Here is a 23,135-nt window from a genome sequence, read left to right as displayed (position 1 = left end):
GCTCTGCCCTGCCCTATAGCTCCTCCCCCAGCCAGTCCCTTGTACTGCCTCCAGGCACTCGGGCCAGCCCCCTGCTGCGTGCTCGGACCCCAAAACCGCTGGATCCAGCTGCAGAGCTGAGTCCAGGGTGTCACTGGGGCCCTAGTGACCAGTACTGCCAGCCACCACCTCAGCCTGGCAGGACAGCCTCCCAGGGCACGTCCACACCTGCCTTCTGCAGCACCTTGTTTTGCCCCACCCTAAGGGGGGCAGGTGTAGACGGGCACCGAGGGAAGGTGGATATGACACCTTTTGGTGTCACCCTTCTTTGGAGAATGCCATGGGTCACAGCTTTAGGGACACCAAAGACCTCTGCTGAGTCAGGTTTGAGGTATCTCATGGCCCTGCTGGGGACTTCACAGGGGTTGAGAAGAGGGGCTGGGTCAGGAGCACCCCCAACCCACAGGTGGGAGGGAGGGGCAAGGGGCCCCCACTCACAGGCACTTGTCGCACCCTGGAGGGATAATAGGATCATCCTCACACGAGGCAGGACAGGACAAAGAGAGGGAGGGCAGAGGGCCTGTGGGCGTCTCCGTTCCCCTCCTGAAGCATCAGTGGTGTGCTGGTAAGTGATTAACAACTGCCTCTGTGCAGGGCGAGGTCGCAGTGCCGGGGGCTGATGTCTGTAGTGTAAACACTCCTAACACGGCCAATTTCCAGCACCAACTTGACATCATTGAATTCAGGGCTGGGAAGAGCTGCTCTCGAGGTGCTCCGTACGACTTGGGCTCACGGCTCCCAGTCACGGGCTGCCCAACCTGCAGAGCTGCTGGGAGAACCAAGGGCGCTGGGGACACGCGTAGGCTTTGTGAGCAGAGCTGGGGGAGGTAGGAGCCCCCAGCCCCCAGTCCAGCGGGCCAGGGCTCGCTGGCTGTGCAACCTTAGGCAAGGCCGTTCCCCTCTCTGAGCTGGGGTTTCCTCCTTTATAGAATCTGGGTGATGCAAATAGAACCTGCGGAGAGGGCTGTTAGGGGTTAAAGGAGGCAATCAGTGCTAATGAGGTGGCAGGACTTGGTGCCCCGGTGGCGATCTTCACAGGACTTGGTCTCTGGAGTGTCTGGGGACAAACGTCTTTCCGTCTTAGGAACACACCTTTCCCTTCACCCCTCTTCAGGGCAGTCTCAGAACGAGGGCTCTGTGGGTCCAGTTTGGACAACCCCCCCCCCACACCTGTCTTCAAGAAGCCTGAAGCACCCCTGGATGCCCCAGCCCATGCTAGGGCCCCCGAAAATGTCAGAGAGCACTGCCCGCAAGGCGCCAGCTGTCCAGTGGGAACACGGAGATGGTGACCTGCCCTGTGACACTGCTACCCTGGAGACCCGGGCGATGGGGACAAGGAAGGGGCTCCTGACCCGCTGCTGAGTCAGCAGGGGATTCCTGGAGGAGGGGACCGGGACCAACTCCCATCTTGTTTGTCAGACCTTTTCCTCTCAGAGCTGAGGTCAGAGCTGTGGATGTGATCCTATTTCCCCGATTCTGTGCCCTCCCTTGCCCTCGCCCTGCCTGCTGCCCTGTGTCCCCACCCACCCACACAGCGAAGCGTCAGGAGGTCTCAACGTTCTGGAATGTGAGGAGCAGGTAGGGCAACACCCGCCCGCCTCCCGGGCCCCAGCCCTGGGTTCTGCTGCCCCCTAGTGGCAGGACTGGGAAGGATACTGCTGCCACGGGGGTCGGGGCGGGGCGGGTGGGGGACCAGTTAATGAAGAGCAATCATTACAAAAAACATGATGATGATATTCATCACAATTGATTTGTAAATCAATTCAATTCTGACTGACTACCTTCTTAGTCAGTCAAAAGCTGCACAGAGTAGACTGAAATCAGATGGGGATTTAAGTCCTGATTCAGTTCTCAGCTGGTTATGTGACCTCAGGTGCGACGTATCCCCTCTCTGAGCCTCAGACTCTTCATCTGTAGAATACGTGACAAAAATAGGGTTGCCCTGACTGGGTGGCTAAGTTGGTGGGAGCGTCGTTCCATACACCAATAGGCTGTGGGTTTGATTCCTGATCAGGACACGTACCTAGGTTGTGGGTTCAATCCCTGGTCAGGGCGTGTATGGGAGGGAACGAAACTATGCTTCTCCCTCACATAGATGTCTCTCTCTCTCTCACTTCCCCTTATTCCCTCTCTAAAAAAATCAATAAACATATCCTCGAGTGAGGATTTTAGAAAAATAGGGTTGTTTTTTAGGATTAAATGACCTAAAGCTTGGCATAGGTTGAACGGAAGACAACAGCACCGCCATTGTTACCGGAACGTTTGCCAATGGGCCATGTATCACTTCCCTTTTGCCGAATGCTTTCTCAAGGTGTCACATCCTTCGATCTGCATCATCATTCCCATTTAACAGATGAGGAAATTGAGGCTCAGAAAGGGAAGTCACTTTCCCAGAGCGCTGGGGCTTGTAAGCGGTAAAACAGGACTGCAAGCCAGGTCTGCCTGGCTCCCCTCCAGCGCCCACTTCCCCACACCCCGCTTTGGAAAGTCTACTGCATCTGAGGATTTCCCGTGTGCGCATCACCACATCCAAATAAGCAGGCACAGCCTCTGCCCCCTTCAGCCTCTTCCTCCACCTTCTCCCACACCCACACCAGCAACCAGATGCCCGGCCCAGCAACCAGCGCTCCCTCCTTCCTGACCACGTCCGCAGCCCTCGGGGCAGCTCAGGAGCCAAGAGCTTGAAAGCGGCTTCCAAAGATCACCCTGTCCGTCCCCCTGGACCCCACCCCAGCAGGGGACTGTTCATCCTGTTCTTCACACCGCTCAGGGAGGAGATTTCATAACTGCACTTCCTCCTGCTGCCCTGGCGGTTGTTACAGCTCCCCGCAGTCGGGAAAGTCTGCCTTTTGTCTCACCGGAGTCCCTCCTGCCCGAGGGGCAGCCCGCGTCCTTTTGTTTTCTCTCCCACAAGTGCCAGAAATACAACCTGGGGAGGACACTTGAGGCCCAGAGAGAGAGGGACCCTGGAGTGGGGAAAGGTCACTTGGGAACAGGAAGCAAGACTGAGCGCAGGTTCAAATCCAGGTCAGGGTGGCAAGAGTGGTCCAGCCAGTCTCCTGGTGCCCACGGCGGTCTCAGCCCAGGTGGGGCAACCTCACCCACAGCCCACAGGCACCCAGCCCACTCCTGCCCCTGTGGCTCACAGCAAAGGCTGGAGCAGGAAGTGGAGCAGGCCTGAGGGGGTGACGAGCTCAGGCTCGGGATTCGGGTGGAGCTGGGTTTGGAGCCCTTTCCGAACACCTGTGTACCGAACACCTGTGTACCGAACACTGCACCAGGCACTGAGGCCACAGCCAAGGCCCCAAGGACTGAGCTGCTGTCCTCATAGAGCTCGCAGTCCAGTGAGGGAGGTGACAGTAAATGGATTAATGAATGAACGAACGAGGGACCAGAGTGGTGAGCCGGAGGATGGGGAGACCCCCTATGTGAGCGTGATCAGCGAAGGCCTCCTGAGGAGATGGCATTTGAGTCAAGGCCTGGATAACAAGAAGGAGCCAGACTTCAATATCTGAAGGGAGAATATTCCAGGGAGATGAGCAGCCAGGGCAGATGCCAGAGACTGGCATGAGTTTGGAGTCTGAAGAACAGCCGGAAAGACGGCTGGGGCAGCGCGCCTGTGTCGGCCCCACCTAGTGTACGGGCTCTCTCAGTGCCTTGCTCTCGGGCTTCAGTTTCCCTATCTGTGAAATGGGATCTCTGGTACTGCTCACCATGGATGGAGACGGACACATGGGCCTCGTCCCAGGTGGGTGGTCTACAAGCGGTACCTAGCATTTTATCATTGCTCTAATATCACCTTCATCAATGACACCCTTCAGGGCTTAATTTCAACACTGTCCCCAGCCCAAAGCACCCATACCGGGTGCTGCCCAGCCAGTCAGTCAGGTGTGGAAGGGTTTTAGGTTTCTTCAGGTGCACTGCACTTCCCAGTTTATAAAGCGTTTCCTCTGACCCTTCCGTCGCCCTATCAAAGTTAAGTTGCTGAGGCAACCCTTGGGGTCGGTCCTGGCAAAGGGCTGGCAGTCCCTGACCCACAGCCGGTGCTCAAAGAATGTCAAGTCCAGGTCCTTCCACTCACACCCCCTTGATGAACCTTTAATTTCCAAAGGCTTTTCTTACCAAACTTCCTCCATAAGAAGAAAGGATCATTTTCCAGCCACACAGATCCCTGAGCCCAGAAAGTTCTGGCTCACAGCTCAGTTCTGTTGGGATCAGAAGGCAATTCCACTGAAAACCAGAAAAATTACTGGAGCAAGGAGGGTCTTTGGGCCCTCCCATGTGGAAACAGAGCAGGCGCAAGCCAAGGCCAAGCTCCGCTCATGACTAAGCCACTGACTCCTTCTCTCTTCCTTACTCCTCCTCAAGCCGCTGGTTCCCAGAGGACAGATACTGAGTCTTGGCTTGGTCATGTCCCTGACCCACTACCTCCATTTCAGTTCTCAGGAGGTAGCTTGGGTGGCACTGCCTCCAGGAAGCCTGCCCTGAGCCTCAGTGAGAGCTGGCTTCTCCCTTATTTGCCCATCCACCGCCCCAGGGTTTCTCCCACCAGGATGCTGAGTACAGTTTCTGTTGAAGTTTAACTCACATGCGCAAAGGTGCAGACCTTAAGTGTGCAGCTCAAGGGGGTAGTCCCAAAATGAACAGCCTGTGTAAAGAGCACAGGAGTTATTACCCCTGCCTCAGGTGCCCCACGTTGGCCTCAGGATACCTCATCCTGACCTCTAGCCAACTATTTGGTGGCCTGCTTTTGTACTTTCTGCAAAAACAACTGTCTAAGAAGTCCTCTGTTGTGTCTGCCTTCTCTCGCATTATGTTTAGATTTGTCCGTGTCTTCACATGTAGTTACAGATGGTTTATTTTCATTACTGTATCATGTTCCCCTGTGAGAATAGACCACAACAGATCCATTTTCTCACTGACAAACATTTGGGTAGTTTCTAGTATTCTGGCAATGAATGCATAGTGCTGCTAAGAACATGCTAGTTGGTGTCTTCTCAGGCGCATACGCATGCATTTCTTTGGGGTGTATACCCAGAAAAAGAAGTGGAACAGCTGGGTCAGAGCGTAGGCATATACTCCACTTTGGCAGCCGCAGCCACACTGTTTTCCAAAGCGGCTGTGCCAGTCGATGCCCCGCCAACAGCACAGGAGGGTTCCTGCCGCCCCATGTCCTCGCCAGCTCCCAAGGCTGCCTGGGAGTGCCTGTTCTGGGAACCAACAAAAGAACAAGTGACTATCTCCTTGCTGCGGGGCTCTACGCGGGTTGCCCCAGAGGCGAGTGCCTGGTGGCGCTCCTGGTTCACCCTGAAACCTCAGTGTGCCCTGAAAAAGAGCAATCGAATAAGATTCTTTGTAAATTTCAATTCAGGATAAACTCTAAACAGGTCCAGGTGTGGGGGAGGAGGGCGGCAGGATCCCGTCAGGCACTGCAGCGAAGGGGGTTGGCCCTGGGTGGGAAGGGGGTGCCGGAAGCCATGCAGATGGGCTCCTGACAGTCCATGGTTGGGACACTGACTGAGCAGACACCACACCGTGTTTCCTATCCTGCCCAGGACTACCCCTCCTTCTCCCTCCTCCTGCAGCAAGCAAAGGCAGGGCCCTGGGCCCTCGACCAAGGCCGAATACCAGGGCAGGGCCTCCTGGGCAGAGGCAGGTCCCACTGAGAAAGGGGCTTTCCCAGAATGCCTTGCTTGGACCCACCCCCTGGGCAGGTGAGGAATGAGGGAAGCAGGCCTGGTGCACCTTCTGAGGCCCTGGTCTCCCTGCCTGGCAGCATGACCTCAAAGTAGGCCGTCCCCCAAGCCAGCCCCCCAGGAATCTAGCCCAGACGCAGGTGCCAGCCAGAATCCAGGTACGCCAGGGCAGGCGGAAGGTCGTTTCCTCTGCTCTGCCAGCCTTGGCCCTCCCCTTGCAGGTTCGGCGCTGGAAGAAGCACAGAGGCCCTTTGGTCTTCGTTCAGAGCAGGAACCCTGTTCTCAGACTTCCTGAGCTCCTTAAATCCCCAAAAGACAGAGGCCTTGCCACCTCCCAAGGGCCCCCATGCTCTGGCGATGCAGCTCCGACTCAGGAAAAAGCCACCACTTGTTTGCAACTTCTTTTGGGCCAAGCGCTATGCCTACCTTACATAGTTAATTTCACAGCGGCTCCATGAAGTAAGTATAGTTATCACCATCCCTGTTTTTCAGAAATGGTAACTGAGGGCTGAGCCGTCGTCTTGCCTTAAAATTACACACACGCACACATTTCCTGCTTCTGTCCAACAGGAGAGCCAAGAAGCAATGACACCTCAGTAGCAATGCACACACCCAGCACCCACACGTTGGTTCCTAAACATCACTCACCAATAAAAGGAACGACACGCCGTGGTGAAATGGCTGATTGAGCCACTGAGGCAGGGAAAATACAAGATGAGCTCAGAGCATCTTAGCCAGAAAGTAAGGAAATGCTCAAAAACAAAAGGTTGGGAACAACAGACACAGGAGCTAATCTGAAGGAGCTGCCAATGGCCCAAACTAGAACAATTTACCCAACAAAATAAATGCCTTAGGACTGAATTATAACCCAAAGGATAAGATAGATAAATGCATGGGTCCTTGCTGGTAGAAATAAATGACTGGTGAAATAAATTTCGGGGGGAGAGGTGGCACAAATCCCCCTTACAGCAGAATTCCCAATGCTACGTGTAGATGCCCCTCCAGGAGGTGGAGCTTGCCTCCCACCCCACCTCACACACGCTTTAACGTGGGCTCCACGTGCCTCTGGAGAATGAAGCCTGGCAGAGACCAGCTTAGCTCTGTAATCAAGGTTAATAACACCAGGAATAAGTCGCACACCTCCTGAGATCACGTGATGAGAAAGGCACTTGGCCTCTGCGGTATTCTTGCCCCAAACCCACAATTCCTGTCTAGTCAGGAGGAAAACATCAGACAAACCCAAACGGAGGAACAGTCTAACAAAGCACTGACCAGAACTCAAAATTGTCAAGGTCATGAAAAACAAGGGAAGCCTGAGAAACTGTCACAGACCAAAGGAGACTGTGACGACTAAGTGCAATGTGGGTTCCTGAATTGGATCCTGGAACAGAAAAAGGACATTAGTGGAAAAACTGGTGAAATCCGAATACAGTTTGTAGTTCAGTTAATAGTCATGTACCCATGTTGGTTTCTTAGTTTTGACAACTGGGCCATGTTGATGTACGATGTTGACAACAGGGAAAACTCAAAGCGCTGTACGGAACTCTCTGTACAACCTTTGCAACTTTTCTGTAACTAAAAGATTTATTTAAAAAAAAAAAATCACATGGGTATAAACATCTGAACCAGAATTTAAATTCAGAATGTGCTCACCTCCTTAGCCTGTACACTCCGGGCCCCGTGCCATCTCCTATTAGAAAGCCATCCCCAAAGGTTCCCCAAGGGCATGAGTTTCTCCCCATTTGTCCACGTTTGCCCTCTGGGGACGCCCCAACTCATGTTTTCTTTGCCCCACAATCTCCTTCTGAGGGCCGAAGGATGCTCCCACCCTCGCAAGTGTTCTCTGTTCCCTGGTCCTTCTGTTCTCTTGAGTGACTGGATTTTAGTGAATTGTCCTCCCCAGCATTTACTCTTCCTTTGCAAAAGCCACCAATTCCTCTTGGGGATCCATAGAGCTTCAGGGCACACCATTCCCCAGCCTGACTCCAGGGATAGAGCCCACGACCTAGGTTTAGGTCTATCAGCTCGCAACACCCCTTGGCCTCTGTGATCAGCCCAGAGGTGATCCAAGCTGGTCCAGTCAGAGAGCATCCAGGACTTTGAGAACACAGATACAAGCACAGTTCTCTTCTTCCAAGTTGAGTATGAATGAAGAAGCCCCTGGGAGCCTTAGGATGAAGTTGACACCAAGAATAACAGAGTTGAGAAAGTGAAGGGCTGGGTCCTCAGTGACAGCGATGGGCCACTGAATCGAGCCTTGCCTGAAGCCCACCCTGACTCTATGCTTCTCAGCCATGAGAACTGTGGTAGACTGAAAAAAGATCTCCCAAAAGACATCTACATTCTAATGCCTGGAACCTATGAATGTCAGCTCATATGATTAAAAAAGGGGTGGGTCTTTGTAGGTGGGATTTAAGTTAAGAATTATAAGATGGATTTTTTTCAGAGATTTTATTTATTTATTTTTAGAGAGATGGGAAGGGAAGGAGAGAAACATTGAAGTGTGAGAGATACATTGATTAGTTGCTTCTCACACGCCCACAACCAGAGACCCAGCTAGCAACCCAGACATGTGTCCTGACCAGGAATCAAACTGGCAACCCTTTGGTTTGCAGGCTGGCACTCAATCCACTGAGCCACACCAACCGGGGCTATAAGATGGATTTAAGTTAAGAATTAAGAATCTGGATGGGCCCCAAATGCAATCACATGTATCTTTATAAGAGGGAGGCAGAGGAAGATGATACGGACACTGTGAGAAGGCAATGGCCACAGAGACAGAGACTGGAGAGATACAGCTGCCAGTCTAGGAATGCTGGCAGCCCCCGAAAGCTGAACTAGGCAAGGCACAATTCTCCACCAGGGCACATCTCCGCTACAACATGGAGCCTGGACCTCCAGACACCTAGATTTTGGCCCGGCGATACCAATTTCAGAGACTTCTGGCCTCCAGAACTGTGAGAGAATACATTTCTGTTGTTTACAACAACTAGTTTGTAGTAATTTGTTACAGAAGCTGTAAGAAACAAGTACAAACAGTAATAAAGTCTCTTTAATATTTAAGCCTATTTGAATCTGCTGTTTTGTTAATAGCAGCCCAGAGCAATCTGACCCGCAGCCCCTTGCTCAGCCTCCCCTGGTTAAGTGGGGAGCTCTACAGACGGGCAAATCCTCAGTGGGAGGCAGCCTGAGACCCTCCTGATCTTTAGCTGGGAAAATGGGGCTGGGTCGGGACAGCATCAGAAGGCCCACAGACTCCAGGCAAAGGCATGATTGGAATTTATTTACAGACAACTCACGACCAGGGCCCACGCAGGCTCTGGCCAGAAGACCCCAGATACACATAGGCCCCAGGACCCATTAGTACCAGAGCCCTTCCTGGCCAGGCCCCTGGTAAAGGGCCAAGAGTCAGGCAGGGTGAAGGACATGGAAGACAGAGGGCCCAGTCCTAGCTAGATATCAGAGGTCACCCCTAGTGGCCCTCATGCCAGAGGAAGAAACCATCTTCGGCCCTAAAGAGGGGACACTGAGAAGCATGAGGACAGCTCCGCTCTCGACGCCTGGCCACGGAGCAGAAGTCCCAGCAGCGGTGGCCTGGGGCATGGAGCTATGGCAGGACCCCTCCAGACCTGTCCAGGAGCCGGGCATGGAGCCAGGGTCCCAGGCCACGGCTGCCCATCACGCAGGAGGCTCCCCGAGTTTGCTGGTGGCACTTGTGATCCGCTTACTCTCCCGGAGGTTCCGGAGGCGGGCACTGAGGCTGCTGATCTCCTCCACGTAGGCCTGGGGCACCCACCCCTTCTCGCCATCTGCCAGGCGGACTCCCTCCAGCCAGCCTGGGGGCACACAGGCCAGGAGCCGTGTCAGTGGCATCAGAGCGACACCAGGGCAGGCCTGCGAGGGAAGGCCCCTAAGCCCTGATGCAAGCCTCGTCCGTACCCCTCGGGCCCAGCTGACGCCCTCTCAGCATCTCCCAGCTCCAGGAAGGGCCCTGCCTCTAGCAGCCTCGTAGAGGAACTTCTGACCTGTTTTTCCTGACATCCTCAAAGGGTATTTCCCACTCTCCCCCTTCAGTTCCTCTCAATCCTACATCTTTACAAGTAGGAAGTTCCTCCTCTTGTCTAACTTCATTCCTGCATGCTGAGGCCGGTTAATCAATATGTGCATAACCTTTTCCTGTGATGTCTCAGCCGTCTAGCTCCCTCCTGCTCACCCAAGCCCCTTGGGGGAGGCCTTCGCAGAGGGCCTCTCTCACCATCACTTGTCTGGGTCCTCACTGCCAGGATGTCAGTCTTCTCCAAGGTCAGCTCATCCGGCTGCAGCGCCTTGTACGTCCTGACACACTGAACCTGGGGGCGGTCTGACGGCCCAAGAGAGACTGAGGGAGTCCCCAGAGCATGATGGGGCGGGCAGGGAGGGGCAGTAGGAGGAAGTAAGGGGTGGGATAGTGGTCGCTGCTGCTCCTTTTCGTCTGCCCCTCCCTGCCCAACCCTGGCCACTCTTCTCCTCTCTTAGCCTAAACACACGCCCTACGCGATCCAGCCCCTCGCAGCTTCAGTTACTGTTTCTGCGCCCAGAGCTCTCTCCTCCCCAGCTCAATCCGACTCCTTGCTCCTGACCTCCAGGCCAATGCCCAGCTGCCCCCAGAAACCCCTCACAGAACAGTGACGGCCCCTTCATATGTCCCCCAATGCCGATCTGGTGCTCCCGCCATGCTGTTCTCCTGGACTGGGATTCAAGCCATATCACTCCCCCATTTATAACCCTCCAAGGCTTCCTGCTCTCAGGGAAAAGTCCAAAGTCCTCCCTGCAGCCTCAAAGCCCTGCGTGGTCTTATGTTGCCCCTTGCTAACCTTATCTCCTCTCCTCTTCTTTCCTGCTCCCCCTCACTCAGGAAGCTCAGCCACACTGATCACCTTGATGTTCCTCAAACACTCGAAGCTCCCTCCGGCCACAGGGCCTTTGCACTGGCCATTCCTCTGACCGGGAACACTCTGCCCCAGGTCCTTTCATGGCTGCCCTCCTCGTCCTTCAGGGCCCTTCCCTGACCACCTCTTTGGAATGGGAAGCTCACCCACCAGCATAAACAGGACCCCTGACTCAAGCCAGAGAAGCTATTCCAGTCCAAGCCCTCAGACCTTCCTGCCATGCTAGGTGGGCTGGTAGTATTGGGTGAACTTGGACAAGCCACTTTACCTCTTGAAGCTCTGTTTTCTAACTTGTAAAATGGGCTTCTGTGGGGATGAAACAGGAGGATATAAAAGGCTTTGTCATATCCCAGGTGCTGCCTGTGCATATGGGGGTCGGCCTGTCCTATGTAAATTCTTCCTGTCCTTCAAGGTTCTGCAGAGCCACCCCTGACTCCCCCAGGCCAGTGGATCCCTCTCCTTGGTAGCCCCGCTGGCCACATGGCACCCAGGATTGGAGGGAAGGGGGAAAGCAACGAGGTACCCAGGCCAGGGGATGTGGGCCTTGGAGGGAGGAGGGTGGCAGGCTGCTACCTTCCCCCTCGCTGATGACCTCCTTGTCCTCCTGGGGGCTGGAGGGGCACATGGCGGAGATCCACCGCTGCTTCTCGCTTCTAGGGAAGGGAGGCTGAGTTATCACACCATGCAAACTGCATTTTCCCAGGGCCGAGGTGGTGAAACGGCTGGGAGAATGTGGTATGATGTCCAGACTCGGGAACCAGGTCACGTCTTCCCCACCCCAGGACACACACCCCTGCCTGGAGCACAGAGCAGGCCCAGAATCCATGGGCGCCAGCTCTGCCCATGCCCTGGAGCCAGAGGAAAAAGGCCAGGGCCTGCCTGGGGCGGGGCCCCCTCTCCCCACGGCCAGGCCCACTCACTCTGTCTGCGCCCTCAGCAGGAACTGGTGCTTCGCATGCTGCCCGTGGAGGAGCTGAAGGAGGAACACGTGGCCAGGGATGCCCTGGGGCTTTAGGCTCAGGTCCTTCACCTGCAGCTCGGCCATCTTGGCATGGACAAAAACGGCAAACTTCCCCAGCCTGCAGGACCAGGGCAGGCGAGGTCAGCCGGGCTCCACCCTCAGGACAGCTCAGTTCTGATTAAAGGGAGAAGGGGTCATCTGTCCCTCTAGAACCTTCCCCAAGGAATCTTGGTGGCACAGGGCGCTGCCTCCCTGGCAGCCAGCAAAGTCCACAAAAGGAATTGGGAGCTCTGTTCCCGCCAGGTTGCTGACAGGTGGAAGGTGAGCGGGCCAGCCCCTGACCACAAGCTGTCACCTTCTCTCTGAACCTCTGCCCTGAGCCCATTCGAAGAGCCAACCAGGAGAAACTCTGATGAGACCTGACTCACTGACTGGCCTAGAAGCTGGACTTTGTCTCTTGTTCTGCTTTATTTGGTCCAATAACCACTTGTAGAAAAGATGAGTGGTTGGGAGAGGGGGCGGGATTTGAGGATGTTCCATAGGTTCCTTCACGTCAACCCATCTAAACAGAATTCAGGATCTCCCACTCCAAACCAGATCCCTTCGCTGCTCCTCACCCCAGTGAAAGACCCCACCAAGTTCCCGGGAAGAAACTGCTTCTCTTCCCTTTCCCCTCACCCCACACCAGCAGCTACTTTCTATCTGTGTCCTTATTGTCCCCAGAACCCACCTATCCCCAAGCGCCCTACTACTCCCACCCGGGCAAGTGCAAGCGCTTCCGGTCTCCCCCTCTGGTCCATCTTCCAAATTGGCCAAGAGTAAAATGCCACACCTCTGCTTAATTCTCCATGCTCCCTACTGCCCTCAGAAAGCCCAGCCTCACTGCGCCGACGTCCAACATTCCAACTTCCCCCTCTACAAATCCGGACCCATAGGCTTCATTTTCCACCACACACACTCTGCTCTCATGCCTTACTGTGACTTTGCTATATCCCCCCAAACTCCTTCCCTACCTGGAAAACTCCTACTTATCCTTCAAAACCCACCTCAAATGTCCCTTCCTCTGTGACACTTTACTGATTCTCACCCCACACCAGGGTAGGCTATAGTACGGGTACACCCTTCCATCAAAACCCTGGCCAGGTGCCAATCAGGATGTGTTCTCACTGGTGCGAGAGCTCCTGTGAGCCGAGAACAAGTCCCATTCATTTCTGTATCCCCAGCAGCCATCAGAAGACCCAGTACAGAACAGGGGTTCAGTGATGCTGTACTGAATAAAAGGAATAAATCAGAAATGAACTCTTCCTATAGCAGAAGATGTCCATTCTTCCTCCCATCCAGTCTTCAAGTCTCACCTCATTCAGGAAATCTTCATCCCAAACTTTAATAAGCACAGCTAATACTGAGTGAGCGTTCACTATGTGCCAGGTACGTGCTAAGTTCTTTTCATGTATTATTATCACATGGTTCTCCCTACATAGTAGCCTCTACTTTACAGATGGAAGGCAGGGTAGTACAGTGGTTAAGAGCTGAGATCGGGCATCACCCAGACCTGGCCTCCTGACTCCTGCATGTACCAGCTCCAAGACACTGAGAATAACAACGGCGCCTACTTCCCAGAGAAATACTTAGAGGACAAAAGGGAGTGATCCACACAGCATGCCTGGCACAGAACAGGCACATAGCAAAGGTTGGCTGTTACCGCTGTGACTCAGGGCAGACCTGGGACTCCACGGCTGTCCTCTTAATCTCTGCTCTCAGTGACCTAAGCTCAGAGCTTCAAGTCCTCTGTACATAGTCCGGCTCTTGATTCTGGAAAATGAACTTGCCTTGAATCTGTGCTTTTCTTGCTAGAGCTTCCCCGGCTGGCGCAGGCTGGGGCTTCCAGGCCCAGTGATCGACTGGTTGTGAGCCCATTAGTGGGGCAGAAGGGAGCCCAGCTCCAACCTACCTTCCCCTACACCCTGCCCCAACTCACTCCTTCCGCCGGGAGAGAAGCAAGCAGTCATTGAAGAGGTGCAGGTAGACTGCCTTGCTGGACAGCTTCAGCTTGGCCGGGGGGGCAGCGGGCAGCGGTGCCAGCTCCACCAGCTCCCCATGCCGCACCAGCCAGCGGGCCTGAGAGATCAGTGGGAAGATCTGGGAAGGTGGAGGAGGCAAGGTGGGGGACAGGTCAGACCCAGGGCAGCAGGGCAGAGGGCACAGGCTAGGGATGGGAGGGGGTGGGCATTGATGCATTGGCCTGCAGCCCTCAGGGAAGGAGGGGACAAGAGCTGCCCTTTGTGTGCCCATCCCGCCTGCTATGGGCATGCACCTTGCCCTCAAAGTGGATCTTCTTGCTCAGGTGGATGAGCTCCTCTGTCCTCTTCATGGACTGCACACTGGCATTGCATTCTTGCACCAGCTGGGGAGGCCGTGGGTGGGTCACCTGCAGCCCCACAACCCCGGCTCCCAGAGCCCAGCCTCAGACTCCCACCTGGTGACCAGAAGCTCTGAAGGCTGGGGCTCTTTCAGAGGCTCACTGGGGCTCCGGGGAGGCCCCTGGGAGCCAGATAGCCCCTGCCCTGCCGAGCTCACCTCCTTGAGTGCATTGAAGGCCTTGGTGGCCATGTCTTCATCTTCAGAGCCCTGTGCTGTCCGCTTCAGGATGTTCTAGAGGGTGGGGTTGGTTCAATGAATCAGGCCACGACCTCCCGCCATGATCCCACCCATCCGTGGGTGCCCAGAGGGGCTGCGGAGGGCACAGCAGCCTCTCCTTCACCAGCCCTCACTGCAGCGTGATGTCCCCCCCTCTAGGTACCTCCACCAGCATCTTGAGGCGGGTGATCCTCTGAAATGGCAGGATGAGGAAGGAGGTGAGGGGCAGACGTTGGCACACGGGAGACTCTTCTAGGCGAGCCAGGATGCCAGGGAACTTGGGGTTCTCCAGGCTGAGAGATGGGGAGGGGTCTGGGGTCACAGTTGATCCAGCCACCCCACTGGTTCTTCAGGTGCTTTCTCAGCACATCCTTCGTGCATTCTGGCCACAGATCCCTTTTCAGGGACCCCTCCCTCTCAGGTCACCCTTCCTCACCCAGTCCTCTGCACCTAACGCCACCTGAGAACCCCTTTATCCTCCCCCCTGTCAGAGTCCCCAGCCCTACAGCAGGCGCTGGTACGTGCGCTCCTGGTAGGCCTGGTTGGTAACGTAGGGCAGGTAGACACGGCGGAAGGCCGGGCAGTGGTGCAACACAACGTCGCACACGCTGAAGCGCAGTACATCTGCCTCTAGTCGCTGCTCCAGGTCCTGCAGGAACCTAGGGATCAGTAAGGGGTCAGGGCTAGGGTGAGGCCCGAGACCTGGGAGCCTGGCCAATCACAGGCTCGGTCCCGCCCCTAGCCAGGCCAGTCCCTCACCTCTCGCTGGTGCTCTTGACCTCGGGCAGTTTGGAGAACAGCCACTGTTTGTCCTGCGCCCCCAAACACTCACTCAGCTCAGCTGAGCCTAAGAAGTGGTCCACGGCCACCGACAGGCTGTGGATGTATGAGGCTTCGGACGTGATCAGCTCAAACTTGGCCTGAGCAAGGGTGGATGCAGAGTTGAACCTGCCGGACCAGACCACCCGGGCGCCCTCTCCTCTCATAGCCCCCACCCCAAGCCCTGGACACCACCTCCTTAGACACAGCCTCATCCCCTGTTTCTGGCCCCATCTCTAGTCCCATCTCTGATCTGGTGCCTTGTGGGATTTGGGACCCATCTTCTGCCGCGTGCAAGTTCAAACCAAACTGAAGCCCTAGATTAAGCCCCCAACCCTGAGCATCGAGCCCTGCCAGTCATCCGACGGCCCCGCCCTTCAGTTGACTCCGCCCCTGCTTTTGGCCCCGCCTGGTCCCCCACCCACCACGCGGTTAGGCTACCTTTGGCTCTGAAGCTTCCCCTCCCCGGCTTTCAGCGATTCCCTTTCTGTGGCCCAGCCTGAATCCGCCCCCGCTCTGGCCCTGCCCTATTCTAGGCCTCCCCCCGTTGGCACCGCCCCTCGCCCAGCTTCTCCAAGGGCTTTTGGATGCCAGGCTCCTCCTTCTTCGCTTGCAGCCAGCCCCGCCTTGTTAGGGTCCTGGCAACCACCTTCGGATACACCGTCCCATCGGTTCCGCCCTCCTGTGGCCCCAAGTTCCCCATCTTCTTCAGTTTGCTGTCCCACTAAATCTCGGGACTGGTTACTTCTGAACTCGCTCATTCTGTTGCCCAACCCCCTCTGGGCCTCAGGACCACCTCCCCGGACTGGCAGCTCTGCTGGCCCCACCCCGCCCCGTCCCGCCCCTCCAAGTCCCCGCCCGCACCTCCTGCAATTTGCAGTCGCGCAGGCTCAGCGTGGCCAGGACGCCGCTCCCGCGCACATCGGGGATGTCCTGCCACAGCGAGAAGGTGGAGCCTCGCGCCGAGCGCTGCGCCCGGAAGGAGCTGCTTGGGGAGAGGTTGGCGCGCGGTGGTCCGGGCCCCTCCTCCGCGCCCTCGGCCTCGTCCCCCGGGCCCTCCTCCTCTCGCTGCTGCCGCCGCAGTTCGCGGGCGCTGGCCACGTCGCTGTATTCCTGGTAGAGGACGGCTGGGCGGGGAGAGGGGCAGGGGAGGGCTGTGGGGCGCCCGCCAGCCGCGGCCGGACGCCTCCCGGGCTCCCCTAAGGGCCTGCCTCGCTCAACAAGTCTTTCCGAAGGTTCGGATAGCGGGACACAGTGAATTCATTCATTCATTCATTCACTCACTCATCTCAAAAACACTGCTTGAGCACCAACTGCGTGCTAACCGCTGTGCTGGATACTGAGATTCAGTTCCTCTTACACGATCCCTACCTCTCAACTCTCGGAGCCCCAGTTTCCCAGGTTCCCTAAACCCCTAGCCTCTACCTCTAGGACCCCCTCCCACGTACAGTTAAGGAGGAACCGTGACTGTCGTCTCTCGCTGGCGCTTCTGGAACCCAGAGCTGGCTCTTCCTGTGATTCCAGCCTAGGAAAGAGAGAATGTCAGGGCTCTCCTTTGCCTGCGCCCCAGCCTCATACCCGATCCGGACTGGGAGGCGGTACCTGGACTCAGGCCGGCTGCCATGGCCCCCGCTCGGGTCCACAGGGGCTGCGGTCATCGCACCGTCCACCCTCATCTCTACACTGCGCGAGTCCCTGCCAGATGCTTTCCCTGAAGAGGACAAGAGCTGAGGTGGGTAGCCCAAAGAGAGTGGCCCTGGGCACCCAGGCGCCGCACTCCAGCTGACCAGCGCCCAGTCTCGGGTGTCCAGTGAGTGAGCCTTGCTCCACCCCGCATCTGGCTCATGGGCTGCTCTAAGAGCCCAGGGGAGGGGCAGGTACCTTCCCGGGCTCCTCCAGTGCCTGACCCTTGGGTCAGCGCCCTGGCTGCCGAATTCCGCCCCAGGCGCAGGGAAGAGTGCAGCCGGGTCATCAGCTCAGAGGCTGAGAAGCGCCTCCGCTCAGGCCCCTCAAGGCCCACTCGGCTGGGCCCAGACAGCTCCAGCGACCTAGGCTCCTCTGTGCCCAGGGACTGCTCTGCCACCTGGCCAGGCTCGAGGAAGACAGCCTGGGCCTCTTCACGCTGGTACACCCGCATCTTGCGCCCTGCAGGTGGGGTGAGAACACAGGCTGGCGTCCTCTGGGGTCTCTCCCCACCCCCTCTCTGCTGCTGCCGTGTGGCCCTGAGCATCTGGGCAACATGCCCAAGTGAAAGGGCAATGTTTTTGCCAAGAGCTGGTCCCCACAGAAATGAATTCGATGAGAGGGGTAGAGAGAGCACAATGCCTGAATGCAGTGGGGAAATGGGGGGCAAAGGGCCAGGGAGACCAGGACAGCCACTCATTTGCTGTGTGACCTCAGACAAGCCATTCCTCTTCCTGGAGCTCCAGTTCCCTATCACTGAAATCCACCACTTGTCCTGCCTGTTTAGGGAACTCTGGGGCTTAGGAGTCCTAAAGAGCCACCCAACCTGTCCCCTACTCACTCCAGTGGGCCACCACCCCCTCACCCAGAGTGACTCACAGGCTGACTTCTTCTCTGAGCCATGGCTGGCCCGGCGCTGCGGCTGTGGGTGCTGGGGACTCCAGGATCCCTCCAGGGCTGGGGGCTGGGCACTAGGGCAGTGTGGCCAGCTGCCAGCCCTGCTGGGCCGCATCCCCCCACTGGTAGCCGTCTCGGTGTCTGGGACTCCTGGGGATGGTGGCCATAGCAGCCCTTGGAGAGGAGCAGGGGTCCCCAGGGACCAGCGGCTGCCGGGAGCCTGCAGCTCCTCTGGGGTGACCGGAAAGAGATCCAGACACACAGGGCTTGGGGGCTGCAGGGTGGGCAACTCCACAAAGGACAGACTCTCCTGCTGGCACACAGCCACTGGGTGGCGGGCAGGACCAGGTGGCCCGGCCAGGTGGGACTGGAGGGTGGCAGGTGGCCCACAGTCCATTCCTCTTTTGCTCTGCCACTCACCTGGGCCTGCAGGGGAGAAGGTATGAAAGCCAGACACAGGGCAGCAGGGCTGGCCAGTAAGCGACCACGTCCTGGAGGCCTGGACAAACCCTCGTGTAGACATGCGTGCACATCCACCTGTACCAGCACACTCACACCCCTAATTCTACAGGAAAAGCTAATACTTGGCACTTAATGAAGGATAGGCCAAGTGCTTTACACATATTATCTCACCTAATCCTCACAACAACCCTGAGTTGGTGCTATTATTATCCCCACTGTACAAGTGAGGGAAGTGAGGCACAGAGGTTATTTGGTGAATGGCCAAACCAGGATTCAAACCCAGGCCGTCTAGCGTCTGAATCTGTGCTTTAAGCCACCTTGTACATTTTCTAATTCTCACTGACATATGATCAGATGTACAGACATACACCCTATCCCACAAATCCATGTATGTTTCATGTAACGTCCACACACATTTTCTCCCAAATACACATATTGACATACACACTTTCACAGACACACTCAGACATTTCACATTCGCAGGCTCACACAGTCACGCCACACACACAACTACATATTTACACACACACTGGCCCATCAGTTATTTACATATCCACTCAGGCTTTCTCACACTCTGTTCCATTCACATTCACCAGGATGCAGACAAACACACAGGCCCAGAAGTCCTGGCTTTGGTGTTACCCAACCTCCCTTCCCATGCCCAGAGTTGCCGCCTTCAGTGCTGAGCGCTGCCCACACCCATGCCAAGCTGGCTGGGAGGGTCACAGACTGGCAGGCGTGCCACCACGCAGATCAGGCTGGGCCCTCCCAGGAGAAGGACAGGGAGGTGTCCCGGCCCCCCAGCTTGGGGTGAGGAGGGTTTCTTCCCTACCCCGGCTCCCAGCCCAGGCACCAGGCCAGGCTGAAGGGATCCTCTCTGTGTAGGCAGCCATCCCAGGGAGGCTGCCGAAGCCTCAGGACAGGCCTAGGGATCCAGGGGGCCAAGCTCCCACAGCCCTTGCCCCGTGGCCCTCCGCCGGCGGCCCTCCTACAGCCCCTCACCTCTCCAGACGAGGCCCGCTGCTGCTGTTCGATTGCTCCGGCAGGGGAAGCCCTCTCTCTGCCCAGCTGGCTGGGGGAGATCCCACCCAGACAAAGAGTTTGATTCATCAAACCCTGTGGTGAGGCAGGCGGTAGGGAGGGAGGGAGCAGGCAGCGGCTGGGCGGGGGCCTACCCTAGCCTGGCCTCGCTGTGGGCAGGCGGGGCAGCAAGGACCCCCCGCCAACCCCAGAGCTCCGTTAGGCCAAAAGGGCAGTGCCCAGCCTGGCAGGGCCAGGAGGCCCAGGAGACAGACACCAAGTTAGAGACCTGGAGAAAGAGACCCTTTAGACAGCAGCTTAGAAACAGACCCAAAAGGCTGAAAACCAGAAATCACAGACACTGAGACATTCAGGGACACAGAGATGGCGACAGAAAGAGACACTGAAAATTTCAGACAGACCAGATACTCAGAGACAAATGTGAAGCCCAGAAAAACCCGGGGAGACAGATGGACGAACATTTCATGCCCCGAGGGGTTGCCAGTCCAGTGGGGAAGCCAAAAATGAGATGGTTACAATCTAAGTTGGCAAGAGCAGAGCCAGAGGAACCAGGAGAGCAGGGTGCTGGGCTCAGCGCGATCTGAGCCTTCCTAGATGGCTTCTTGGAGGAAGTAATAGCTAACCGTTCTGGCTCAAATACCTAGGGACCTAGTACACACAGACAGGGAGAAAGCCATGGCCTGAGAGAAACAGTGACAGCGTCAGTGACCCAGGGAGAGAGGGAGGGAGGAGACAGCCCAGAGGGGACAGCTGGATCTGCGACTGGGCCCCGCTCTCTCTGCGCAGACCCTCAGCTCTTCCCCTGTTCTCTTCATCCCCTGCCTGGGTGGGGAGCATGCCGCTCCTAAGGGACAGTTGCTGTCCCCCCCAGGGACTGCTTCAGCTCATACCTTAAACCCCTCTCCATCTAAGCAAGTATCTCAATTTCCTCATTTGGTAAGTAGGATAGTCATGCCAACTTCAAAACGCTAATACGAGAACTAAGGATAACATAGTGGGAGCTCTGTCATTGATGGTCATGCTTCTGAATATTATTATCAGCCTTTCTCCAGTTTGGGAGATGGCTTGGACTACTACACAGATGGGGAAACTGAGGCAGTGAGGGTGAGACGCACTCTACTTTGTCGAAGCACCTGGCAGGTGACATGGGACCACTGTCTGCTAGACAGGTAGGTAGGTCTCTTTCTCTCTGGGAACCAGAAGTCCTCAACACAGGAGTCCCGCTTGCTTCTGTGGGCACACACGTGCAAGAATACATGCATGCCCCTGTTCCCTTGTATTCTGGGAGATTTTCTCCACCTGGGTTCTGGAAGCACCTGAAGGGCAGGAAGGAACCCCTCCACCCCTCTGTCAGTTGCAGAGATAAACATGAGCCCTCGGGGCAGGAACAACCTCCTAAAGCTTCAGGGCAGGCGGTGAATGTCGGTGGTGGTGGAAAGCTTGCTAGGGGAGACGGGGCTGGAGGCAGGTCTCTGGGGGAGAAGCCAGGGTCCAAGCCAGGGGATGACCCATCTAGCTGTGCTGCCTGCCCCGTGACCTTCCAGGGATGTGGCCCGCTCAACCTCAGTGATGGGGACCATGGAGGCGCAGATCTGTGTTTATATTGCGTGTAGCTCATCTCTGCTAGAAAGGAAAAAACCTCAAGAAGAGACCTGGCCAAGGGAGCAGGGACATTCCCTGCCCAAGACATGATCACAGGATGCTCCAGTGCCCGTTAGGCCAGAGTCACTCTGGAACCCACAGGGGAAAACCCCTGCCAAAGTTCAAGGCCCGGTGTGGATGTGGACAACCTGTGTGGCCTTATGCCCTGGCTGGTGTGGCTCGCCTTAGTCAAGTCATAGTCTGTCCCTGGACCTCAGTGTCCCCATCTCTAAAGTAGCCCCTAAGGCCCTTCCTGGCTGCCCCTTCTAGGAAAGCTGTGTCATCGAGAGTGTCTCTGCAGGCTGAGAAGGATGGGCAGGGGCCAAGAGTCCCATCCCATGGGCACTGCCAATCCCAGGACAATGGATCCCCTTGGCAAGGCTGGCAGAGAGGGTCCCTGGACACTACCAAGGTCCAGGCAAAGCACCTCTGGCCTCCTGTGCCCGGTTTTTCCCTACCCCTTCTTCCCTGATGCCCCTTGCCCTGCTGCCCAGAGGAGTAGGAACCCTGCTAAGACCCCTCAGCCCCTAAAGGGACAAAGCCAGGTGGAAGGTCATGGCTGGAAAGGGGATCCAGGCCAAGCAGGCTGTGGAGTCCCAGGAGGCCCTAAGTGAGTGCGGACCAGGAGCAGAGGCCAGTCAGGCAGCACAAAGGACTCGCTCTGGAAGGCTGGCGGGAGGAGGATGGGGCTGCTGGCAGCCGTGCAGGGCCCTACCTCAGCCAGGGAGCTCCGTCCAGCCTCCGGCACGGTCCAGGGCTCCAGGCCACCCTGGGGGCTCTGGGGTTGCAGCCAGGTCCTCAGGGGGCGATGTCAGCATGGCCCCTGAGCCCGGGCAATGCAAGCTCCTGGGTATTGTGTGGGGCAGGGAGGGGGGGAGGTGAAGGCGGAGGGAACCTTGCAGGCGGGCAGGCGGCTGTCTCAACGTGCCTGCTCCCCGCCCCCCTTCCCCAGAACCGGTTTGGCCAGTCTGGGGTACAAGAGGGGGGCTGGAACAATGGGAGTCCTATGCCCAGGAGAGGCTCTGAAGGACCCCAGACTGACGTCCTAAGGATGGGGAGGCACTGCTTTTCTTCCCACGAGACAGGTCACCCTCTGCTAGAGCTTCCCAAATGGGAGACAGGCTCAGGACTTTCCTTGGGGATGGGGAGCATTGCGGAAGCTTCGCAGGGAAACTCTCAAGCCTTGGGCTCCTCAGGGACCTCGAGAACCCCTCGGTGTGCCAACCCTCTCTGAGCCCGCTACAGTGGCTATCAAGTGGGAACACCCACCTCTATGGTTGGGAGACGGAAATCAGGAAGGTAGGCGATGTGATGCATCTGGCATCATTCGGGCCAGCCTGTCCAGCATCACTGCTCTTCATGAATGACCCATCTCACCATCTCCAGTGGCCTCCTCCACCAGGAAGCCTTCCCAGACTCTAGTCTCCACACCCAATGAGCCCTCAATAAACCAACTGAAATAACCCAAGCAGGACCAGCATCAGGTAAGGAGGGCCTACCCTTGTCTGGCATGCATGCTTCCCAAGCCCCTGAAAGGAAAAGCTGCTCTCTTCCTAGTACCACCTGCCATTTGAGCACTTGGTGACTGCCAGGCACTTAGCATTAACATGAATATGTATATAAATACTAATATTCATGTTGCTAATAACTCTTATTGCACACTCGCTACATGCCAGGCACTGCCCTGGATCCTGATACAGCTCCCACTTTTCAGCTGAGATACGAGGCTTGTACAGGTTGTAATGGGCAGGATCCTGTTTAAATCTCTCATCAGGTCTATGATGCACCCCTCTCACAGATGGTGAAATTGAGGTTCCAGGAATTAAATGACTTGCTCAGGGTCACACAGCTAATAAGAGTCAGAAGTAATATCCAAATCCAGGTCTGTCTGACTCCGCCACCAGCATGTGCCCTTGATCGCTCTGCGGTACTGCCTCACAAGGCTTTGTAGAAGATCTGGTGAAAAGAGTGTGAAAGTCTTTTGGGAGGTGTCTCAGCTGACCTAACTAAATCCTTTTATTTTTATCCATACACTACAGGCCTTGATGAACATATGGGGCAGGGATCCAGAGCCCAGACTCCAATGAGCTCCCCCTACCAATGGGTGGCCATTCAGTCAAAGTGATCAGGTGCCTCCACTCCCTCATATTCCCCTTGCCCTACCCAGAGCATCACATAATGAGGAGAGACTGCTCACAGGGAGTGGGGGCCAGGTGTCCAGGGAGAGTCAGCACGCAGGGGTGCAGAGAGAGGTTTATTGCAGCATTGCGCATAGGGCAGGAGACGGGGAACAGGGAGAGGAAGGCAAGGCAGACCTTGGGGTCTTCAGAG

General features: G+C 56.4%; 1 protein-coding gene across 1 annotated transcript; it reads right to left on the bottom strand.

The window, feature by feature from the left end:
* Window positions 1–9,413: 9,413 nt before the first annotated feature.
* Window positions 9,414–18,072, bottom strand: ARHGEF19 (Rho guanine nucleotide exchange factor 19). Its single transcript, XM_054579624.1, has 15 exons — window positions 17,643–18,072; window positions 16,962–17,225; window positions 16,683–16,791; window positions 16,529–16,605; window positions 15,945–16,207; window positions 15,021–15,181; window positions 14,768–14,920; window positions 14,425–14,554; window positions 14,202–14,276; window positions 13,939–14,028; window positions 13,603–13,763; window positions 11,584–11,742; window positions 11,237–11,316; window positions 9,991–10,095; window positions 9,414–9,571 (listed from the first exon to the last, which is right to left on the bottom strand). The coding sequence occupies exons 1-15, from the start codon at window positions 18,055–18,057 to the stop codon at window positions 9,414–9,416; spliced, it is 2,400 nt and encodes a 799-aa protein (XP_054435599.1). The 5' UTR covers window positions 18,058–18,072.
* Between the last annotated feature and the right edge of the window lie 5,063 nt (window positions 18,073–23,135).

The sequence above is a fragment of the Pteronotus mesoamericanus genome, unplaced genomic scaffold (genome assembly GCF_021234165.1).
Source record: "Pteronotus mesoamericanus isolate MK-2021 breed Mesoamerican mustached bat unplaced genomic scaffold, CSHL_Meso_final contig_557, whole genome shotgun sequence".
In the NCBI taxonomy this organism is placed as follows: domain Eukaryota; kingdom Metazoa; phylum Chordata; class Mammalia; order Chiroptera; family Mormoopidae; genus Pteronotus; species Pteronotus mesoamericanus.
The sequence above is the reverse complement of the archived record's forward strand: the minus strand, read 5'-3'. Positions and strand labels throughout refer to the sequence as shown.